General features: G+C 42.4%; 1 protein-coding gene across 1 annotated transcript in view; it reads right to left on the bottom strand.

Annotated features, from left to right (window-relative positions):
- itpr2 (inositol 1,4,5-trisphosphate receptor, type 2) overlaps window positions 1-10,000 on the bottom strand; it is a 65,469-nt gene that overhangs the window by 26,153 nt on the left and 29,316 nt on the right. The window contains exons 34-37 of the mRNA XM_028584333.1: window positions 9,650-9,770; window positions 9,328-9,509; window positions 8,254-8,396; window positions 7,361-7,469 (exon numbers count right to left, since the gene is read on the bottom strand). Coding sequence (XP_028440134.1) covers window positions 7,361-7,469; window positions 8,254-8,396; window positions 9,328-9,509; window positions 9,650-9,770 — 555 coding nt within the window. The remainder of the gene's footprint in view (window positions 1-7,360; window positions 7,470-8,253; window positions 8,397-9,327; window positions 9,510-9,649; window positions 9,771-10,000) is intronic.

Below are 10,000 nucleotides of genomic sequence, written 5' to 3'. Positions count from 1 at the left end.
CTCTCGCAGGCAGCGGAGGGCAGCACCAGCTGTGAACCAAGACAGGCACTGCCAGGAGGCTTGAGGTGCTCAGGTCAGACAAGGTTGATTATAGCAGAGACTGAGGGCACACAGGAGGAGAATGTTACCCAAACAGTTTCTTTTCTTTTCTGTGTTACTTCTCCCACAACAGAAACATGAGGACTCTGGGTGTGTGTCTTTTGTCAATAGTGGGGAACGCTGATCAAGAATGCTGTGGCACAGTACAAATAGAGCTTCCCCACAGGCCATGTGAGGGCCGATCCAACATCCAACAACTTTACCATCAGGAAGCAACATTTAGGTCCCAGCAGAAACTGCAGTCAACACACTTTGTTCAGTTCAACGTTTCAAACTGAAATTCTACCATCTATCGCTGTTGTAGTTTAGCACAGGATACTAAAACTCATACTGAAACTCAATCTGATCACGTACAGTAAAAGCATGCGTTGCACGTTATCTACAGTAACAAAGACTTGAGATGTCTCTCAGAAGTCCGTGTGCTTCTCCAAAGCTTGGAACTGGAGTGAAACTGAAAAGCTTAAACTGGGAGCCGTCTGTAATATAATACATATCCATATCAATGTGGTTTTGCAAGGCTTTCCCTCCAAGGGAGTTATTTCATGAATAGGACAAAAATCAGGAAATCAAGACACATACAGTGACATTATCCTGCTGTTTTAGTACTGACAAGACCGAGATGTGGGAAGACAAAGACAGCCTGCAGCTGCCATTGAGGACAGTGAGGTCATGCTATCTGGGAATTTGGGTATGATTTCTAAGATTTCCTAGAAAAAGAGTGCTTTATTTGAATACATTTTACAGAAAATATAATTGAATGTGCGGTGGTGGGGGGTGGCTTCAACTCATGATTTCTAAAAATTCTGGCTACGGCCAGGTATACAGGGTAAGATATATGCTCTTTAATACTGGGCTGTGCTGAGCTATGTTAGGTGATGCTTTTCAATTAAGTTAGTTATTCAATTCTCCCCATTATATGAAATGTTTCCTGACTCACGGTCACTACAGGTAGTTCTCTTTCAAGCATTCGTTCGGTATCTCACATATGAGTATCCCATATGTGAGATACCTCACTCATGCTATCAGAGAACCGGGGTTACGGTCGTAACCTTAAGCTCTGCAGCTTTGTGCACAGGGTCAAAAGGGTCTACCATGGTACATGCATCTGATAAAACTCAGAGACACTCTTGCACTGAGGCACACATCACATGCCGCCATTTATAATGTTTTCAAGCTGCAATTCCACAGCACATAAAGTGTTTTCACCAAACAAACAAGCATATCAGGAAAAACAAATTAAGCCCACATGTGAGAGCAATTGGTGAGACTGGTTCAGGGAAATACAAGACCAGCAGCGTAAACAAGCATTCATTCGACTGTTAGCTGGCGGGTTCACTATGGCCGTTTTACATGTGATTCACTAACGTTGTTAGGTGCTGATTGTGTTTGTCAGGAAGTGATGTTGAAGATAGGTTAGCAGGTAAAGTACACGCGAGGGTTGTTTGTTTCATCTGCCTCCCCGGTACGCAGCATACAAGGAGGACAAAATAAGAGAAATACTTTACAATCAAAAAGCCCAGCTGTGTTTGCTGGTTTGGATTTTAGCCATGATGATGGCATTGCTTTATGGATTGCAACAAAATATCTGTCGCTTGGGCCAGCACTTTGGTTCATACTCAAATATCTCAACAACGATTAAATGGATTGCCATGAAATTGCAAACTCCCCCTTCTTCAGCTGTCCTACACAAATAAAAGGCCTAAAATGCCCAAAAAATTATATAAAAAAAAAAGGGGTATCCCCTGACTTTTCATTAAGCGCCACCAGCAGGTCAAAGTTTTCACTTTTCTTGTGAAATATCTCAACATCTACCTGATGGATCGGCACAAAGGTTTGTACAGACATTGATGGTTCCCAGAGGATGTGTCCTAACGAGGCCCCCCATGAGGTTTACATTTGTGGTTTTGAGTGAAAGGTCTCAAAAACTGCACGATGGATAGCCATCAAATTCGGTACGGACATTCAAGGATGAATTGTAATAATGTTGGTGATCCCTAACCTTTCATCTAGCGCCATCGTCAACATTTTTATTTGCCCAGTAAACCCTAGGTTTATGACCAAATACATAGCTGCAAAACTTGTACTTGTGTTTAGTGCTAATTAGCAAATAGTGACCGTAATTAAATTGTTAACCGCTAAACATAAGCATGTTAACATTGTTATTCTGGGCATTTAGCTCATGGCACAGTTGTGACTAAGTACAGTCTCATAGAACTACTGGTGGGGCTTTAGACTCTTAGGGCCCTATCTTGCACCCGGCGCAGCGCAAAGCCCAACGCAAGTGTCTTTGCTAGTTTAAGATTGACGCAGTTGTCAATTTCCCGTACAGCGCCTGCGTCGTTTAAATAGCAAATGCACCTGCGCCCATTTTTGCACCCATGGGTGTGCTGGTCTTACAGGGAGGTGTGTTCAGGTGCATTCTTGGCGTATTGTTATCTTGACGCAGCGGGAAGTGATCGTGCCATTGACCAACAAAAACCTGGTCTAAAGTCAATAGACCATTATTTTAACAGCAAATTAGTAAAATGTGCCTAGGCTCACACACACACACGGGGAAGCACACAAATAAAAATATTAAGGTGCAAATCCGCCATCATAATAGCAATGCGCCAAGGTACAAACGCGCCTGGCTTTTAAAAGGAATGTGAGATGACACTCTGATTGGGTAATTGCATGTTACCCCCAAAACACACCTATGAATTAATGAAGACACTAAGTACAACCCTTTTGAACCATGCGCCTGGCGCATGGACCCTTTTTTCTGCCGTCAAACTAGCAAAAGTGGATTTGGACACGCCCTAAATGCACCTGTGCCATGCGCTTCACGCCGTGCTCTTAGGTGTTGAATCATGTCGACAGTTATTTTGGAGTCAGTGTTTGTGAGCGTCCACTCTTTTCAAGGCAACGACAATTCAGTCGATCACAATTAAAATAGTCTACATAATTGAGTCATATACAAATTTACAGCTTTAACAGGAGGTGTGATCACTATTTTATTAAAAATGTGAAAAATCAGTTGTAAATATTGCCAAATTGTGGCAAGGGGAAAAGTCTCATATGCTGATATGACACGCCGTATGTGCCAAATGCAGGAAAACTGTGTTGGCAAAGAGGAACAATGGTCACAGGTAGACACCGATGAGTATTGACTTAAGAGACCTCATAAAATAAAATGAAGGCAACTCAATTCTTATTTACTGCAGGGCATACGTTATTCTAAAGTGTTTCAATTATTTTGTCCAAAAAAACAAAAAACAGTCAAAAAATAAGTTTTAATTCACCCATTCACCCTGTCGCAGCCTGTCATGTGCCTCCCTGAGCACAAGTGACCTAAATCACATGCAATCAGATGGATATAACACACTATGAACTGTGTCGAAACACTGTTCACAATGACAACTAATCTCATTCATAGTGGCCGTCAGATGCATGAGGCTCTGAAGTCAAGGCCTTTTACAATTTTACAGGTGGTTTTTATATGAAGTCTCTTTGCTCCGTGGCTTGGAGCTAAAAGAGTTTGGCAGGCTCCTGGTCTGAGGGCATTTCTACACAAGGTACATAGACTTCATGTGCCCAGTCACGCCAGATCAGACAGACAAACAACATGTGCTAATCCCTCATCGTCATGGAAACCAAAACATAATACTCAACAAAAAGTGATGGGCCGAGGGAAGTGAGGGCCAGAGGAAGAAAGGAAGGAAGGAAAGAAAGACCTTTTCAGCACAAACTCATGCAGTAAAACATACATGACGAATAGATTTCAAATTTTCAAAATAGACTTTGTTATTATTTTTTGGCATTTTAGACAGAGATTTATGGATTCATTTATTTTACTTATTCAGACTCCAGATTTACTGTAGGTTCTATATTTCCTAAATTCAACGGTCTGACTTGACTCAGCGTGCTGTGTCAGCCTGAATCCAGCCAAAGGTCAAAACGTACACGATATCCATGACCCGCTTCATGTGGATGAACCTAAGCCATGATCCACTACTCCCATTAGTAGACAGACAACCAGGGAAAACCCTACAGGATGAGCTCACGCAGGGACAGCCAGCGCACTGCATGCCTGGGTGTGTGTGTGTGTGTGTGTGTGTGTGTGTGTGTGTGTGTGTGTGTGTGTGTGTGTGTGTGTGTGTGTGTGTGTGTAAGGCTTTCCGTCTACATGCATCCGAGTGATGTGCTTAGTATCAAGACGGTGGTAATCTGTAAATCTGCTTTGCCTTGGGCAGGTGGTGTGAAACTTGGCTAGCAAGAAAAAGAGGGATGGGAGGAGGAAGAAGAAAAGACAGACAGACAGACAGATAGACAGATAGACAGACAGACAGACAGCGTGAGAATGAAAGGGATGAGTGGGAAAGAGAAACATGGTGTGAGACTGGTTTATATTACATAACTAGCTTTTTCAATTGTCTGTGAATAAGAAGACACGCTTACATGCACATACACCTAACAGCACATTACATGCATATGCATTAGGTGACGAAACGGTTCCTGGTTTAATTATAAACCACGGAAAAAATTCTAGACGGTTAGTATTACCATTTTAAATTTTAATTATCATTAAAACCGTGTTTGATAACCACACTATGAAAAACTCATGGTACATTTTGTCCAGCACAATTCTTACACGCACAATTTCCCATTGCTTTGTTTATAATGGTTGTGTTGCTTTTATATGCACATTTGATTTGCTTCCTTACGGTTGTGTCCATTTAAATCTGCACTGGGGAAACTTTTCATGAAACAAATTGCTTATTTAACAAGCTAAATCACAGAGAAAACCCTCCCAACAGCGATGCATGACTACTTTTTGACATTTTCAGCACATTTTAACAATGCCGAGATAATAATGATAAGCGTGATAACTTTGATCACTAGAATCAGGAAATGAAATGTTCTTACCGTTTCATCTCTTATATGCATGCCTGTGTTCACAGAAAATGTATCAATAAAACTTCAAAACTTGTGCTACGTATTAAAGGATAAGTCTAGTGGTATTCTATATTTTCCCCTTTTGTCAACAATAAGTACTACTGTAAGTACTCTCTATAAACTAGGTGACCCTTATTATGATAAACATGAGCACTGCAGTTTATTTTGAGAGCATGCATATTAAGTCAATGTTGTCCAGAGCATATTCATTGTAGGGAAATGCTCTGGTGGCATTTCTTAAGTTTGAAGTATACTGGAGGGCATTTTTTAAAGTTCCCACTATTAAACTGAGGACGTTGTTGAGGGCAATTGAGAGCACACACATTTATGAAGTTGCCATTATCTAACAGCCAATAAAGTGCAGTGCAGCAACACATCTCTATACTGTGACTGCTGCAGAGCTTCCCCCCCCGCTGCCTGACCAGTGCTCCTGGCATGACCCAGGCGAGCAGAGAGCAGAGCCTGGGTGGGACTAGAGCAGAGAGAGATAGAAAAATAACTTGGGCGGGTAGACAGAATGCGATAGACTGAGACAAAGCATGGACGGGGCAAAGGAGGAAGAGAGAGGCAGAGAGCGGACAGAGGAGTGAGAGGAAGGAGGGAGGGAGGGAGGGAGGGAGAACGTGATGGTCCACGTGACGCTGGCTCAGGCACTGCAGGCTGTTACGTAAGCGCACCCCCTGCCCTGTCTCCTCATGGACTGAGCAGACTCCGCTTCTCTCCAATCCCTCACCCTGTAGCCACTGCCCACTTTTTTCCATTCTACTCACATGGCTCCTCACATGGCTGCCTCCCTCCCCCCCCCTCCCTCCCTCAATCACTCTCACTCCATCTCTTTCTCTCACTCTCCTCCACCCACTCATTGCACCCCAGGGGAGCCACCAACCTCTGCTGCCTATGCTGTCACTCTGTCTCTCTCTCCCCTTCTGTTTTTGTCTGTCTGCCTCTCTCTCTCTCTCTCATTATTTCCATCAATCGTTTTTTTTTTCTCTCTCTCTTTCTATCCCTCTCTCTCTCTCTCCTGTGCAGTGAGGCTGCAGCTCCACGCTCAGGGCTACAGGGATATGACAAAGAGAGGCCACAAATACATGCTTGAGCACACTTACACACACCTACACAAACTGACATTTCACATATCGTTACTGCACTGTCTGGCTGCTCGAATGCGCCGAGCTGCTTCTAAAAAAGTGACTGTTTTTCCACTTTGAATTCATCTGATCATATTCCACACAACTGTTGAACCCTTTGCCTTTCGAAAAACAGCAAGACTGACACAAGATGCAAACAGAAATAGGGAAAACAAAACTGACTGCTCTTGCAGCTGTAAGTGACTGGCATGTACTATATTGAGAAAGGTAGTCTTGACAGTATTACTAATGCAATTACACTGAAAGAGAGGGTAATGATACATGCATAATTTCGATTCAAACAAGTGATGTTGTGGTGCAACAATAACAGCATTTAGTAGGACACCATTGTCAGCCAAAAATAATCATGTCTGCATGAAGTCCCACATGGTCAGAGGACAGCAACACATGCTTTCTCCCAGCTTTCTTAAGGTGCTCTAGGAAATTCAAACAATAATGATTTTCTTTTTTTTTAAGTCTCCTTACTAAGATTTTTTTTAAGCACACTGATTGAGGTCTCGACTTGAGCAGCACATTTCGTGTTGTGTGAATTGCACAGCGTCACCTACTCCCGCCACACAGCTGGAACAAACTCCCCTAAACCTTCCAAAAGGTGATTCCAGACCTGACTTTTTTTGTGCTTTGGTCGTCACCCTTGGTGCACACAAACATACACACGCAGCCACCACTTTAAGTCTCCTCTACCAACTCTTGTCATTCACGTTCCAGAGGGGGTGCAGCAGGAGTTGAGCTCCTGCAACCCCCCAATCGCTGCAGTATGGATTTATTTGTTCGGTGCTTGCTGCCCTCCTCTTCCTCCTCCTTCCCTTACTTACTACCTCCTATTCTCCCTCTCAGTGTGAGTGTGTCCTCAAGTGCCTCCCTGTCTTATGTAACAACAGAGAGGCCCACAGCATAATGATGAAGGGGAGTCTGGGCTCTGGGCCGACAGACCTGGGAGAAAACAAGCACTACACCACACTGCTGATGGGAGTACAGCATTGATGGCACTGGAAGACATAGCTAAATCCACAGCAAATTTTGAGATAATTTTACCTAATTCGTAAAAAATTTTTATGTAACCGTGAGAGAGTAATACCATTTTCTTGTAAAACAGAAGTTTTCCTTATAAAAGTGACTTATAGCATAATTAAAACCATGTTTCTGTACATACTTCCCATGCAGGTTGAATTACTTACAGCCTCCTGAAAGCATTCCTTCTTGTCCAGCATCTCTCGGAGTGTTTGCAGGATCTTGATACACAGCTTCTCCTCGTTGTCCATAAGCTTCTTGGTGTGTTTGATCAGTCTGACAGAGGGACAAGAGAAGTGCTGTATCATTCACAGCTGTGTCACTGGCTCACAAGTAAAAACAAAGCTATACTTTATTGATCACCTGTGGTGATCAATAAAGTATAGCTTTTCTGCTCTCCAGGGAGGTCAGGCAGCAGCAGAGTACCAGCACCCCTGGAGGTTTGATGATGTATCAAACAAATTTTTTTAATGAAATACCTAATATGTTAGTTCTAATAAAGTAGTCCTCTGACCACAGATATATTACATTAACTTTTTTTTCTTTACATATTTACTATTGATTAGTTAACGGTTTAATGTTGGTCTTTGTAATGTTCATATATAATTTCAAAAATGCTTTTTTGTAATTGTGTTTCTTGACTTTTAACTCTTTTTCAAAGCCTCCCCAACTACTGAATAAACATAATAATAGTTAGTAGTAAACCGTTGATGCTAGTTTTTTTACCCTGGCCCCCCAATTTAAATGCCAATATTTAACTTAGGAAAAAAAAAAAAAAAAATCACAACAGAAACTTCTCTCAAACATCCTAATCTAACCCTAAACCACTATGGCAATTTATATATATATATATATATATATATATATATATATATATATATATATATATATATATATATATATATATATATATATATAACCTTTAATTACACATCATCATGTCATCCATGCTGCTGCTCTTCTCTGTAGCTAGACTAACACTTTAACATGTGGCCTCCAGGCCTTCAAAACCGAGGACTGTGTTCTTTGTTCCTTACACAGGTTATTGGCAGCGACTTACTTGGACATGAAAGCTCCGCTCTCACAGCGCAACCGTGCAGCCTCTGGAAACAGCAGCTCTGGGCTGTGAAGAACATCCACCAGCACAGAAAACTCTGCCTGAACCTTTGGACTGAACTGTTCCTCCAGAAGAGACACAACCCCCTGTTCATCACAGACAGAAACACATAAAAGCTGAGTCAAATGCTGTCGTGGAGCGATTGATACTGCTAAATACCATTCAGAAAGCCCTCATAAGTGGCCGTTTAGCTCAGTTGGTGGAGTGGGCGCACACGTGCAGAGGTTTATTCCTCAGAAGGTCCAGGGTTCGAGTCCGACCTTGGGACGCTTTTCCTGCATGTCTTCCCCCCTCTCTCTCCCCTTTCATATCTCTCTTCCTTCCTGTCCAATAAAGGCAGAAATGCCCAAAAATAAAACAAAGAGAAAGCCCTAATAAACTTCACAATTTGGACACTCCTGGTTAAGTGCAATTTGGCGATTTCGGTTAGGCAGTCACCCACTTTGGTCCAGACTGAAATATCTCAACAAATGTGGGCTGGATTGCCATGAAATGGTGTACAGAACGCCTTAATCCCCAGAGGAGGTAGCCTAGTAACTTTGGTTATCCACTGAACTTTTCTCTAGTGTCAACATGAGGTTGACAATTTGGATTTTCAAGAGAAATTTGTCAACTATTATTGGATTGCTTGCCATTAAATCTGGTCCAAACATTCATGTCCCCCTCAGGATGAACTGTAATAACTTTGGTGACCCCTTAACTTTTGATCTAGTGCCAACATAAAGTCAAAAATTTTACCAATACTTGCAAAACAATGACATTGCCATCAGCTTGACCTGCTAATCAGAAAATCTTAGAATACTAATAACACTAAACCAAGATTGTCAGTGGGTAGAGCAGGCGCACATATACTGAGAGGTTTATGCCTCGATGCAGAGGTCCAGGGTTCGACTCCAACCTGCGACTATTACCTGCATGTCTTCCCCCTCTCTCTCCCCTGTCTTACCTAGCTGTCCTGTCAAAAATTAAAAGGCGGAAAAGCCCAAAAAAATAATCTTTAAAAAAAGAAATATGCACCTGAAGCTTCTCAATGATGTTCTTGTAGTCCGGACCACCCAGGGTCTCCTTGCGGGGTCGTGTGCGGGCAGAGATCCTCCAGTCTTTGGCTGCTCGCTGCACCATGTTGCTATGGACTTTGAGAGACAAAGTGTTGACCTGACTGTCCAGATCCACTGGGATGGCCATGGCCCGTGCCTTAGCTGGGGAAGAACACAAACGTTTTGATGTCATGTGATTGTCATAATTTGTTTTTTAAAACACCATAAATACATTTCACTATTACATTTATTAGTAATTTACACTTTATTCCAACGCTGGTCAGCAGAGTAGCAACACTCACCAACATCAGCCAGTGTTTTGATACAGCTCTCAATATTAGCCTTCTGAGCGGAGTTGATCCAGTTGCAGTTGTAGATCCTGAAAGAAGACTGGAGGAGCTTGATGAAGACTGACTGGTTCGTCTGGGAAGAGAGAGCAGGGAATACTGTTTTTAAAAAGGGGCATAGGTTTTGAGAAAGATAATCCTGATGGTAACACATCAATATTGAGTCTGATAGGAGACATTTGTACATGAGTTCTGCGTAAAACACCTCAAGCTTCTGCTCTAGGTACAAATGTCTGCAATGAAACAAGGAGGTCCCAGGCGATGGTGCAGTAATGGAGGCAGTCTGCTGTCAAATCTTTTTACTGT

This window comes from Perca flavescens, chromosome 8 (assembly GCF_004354835.1).
Source record: "Perca flavescens isolate YP-PL-M2 chromosome 8, PFLA_1.0, whole genome shotgun sequence".
NCBI lineage: Eukaryota > Metazoa > Chordata > Actinopteri > Perciformes > Percidae > Perca > Perca flavescens.
Note: the sequence above shows the minus strand (reverse complement) of the source record. Positions and strands in the feature narration are given on the sequence as shown.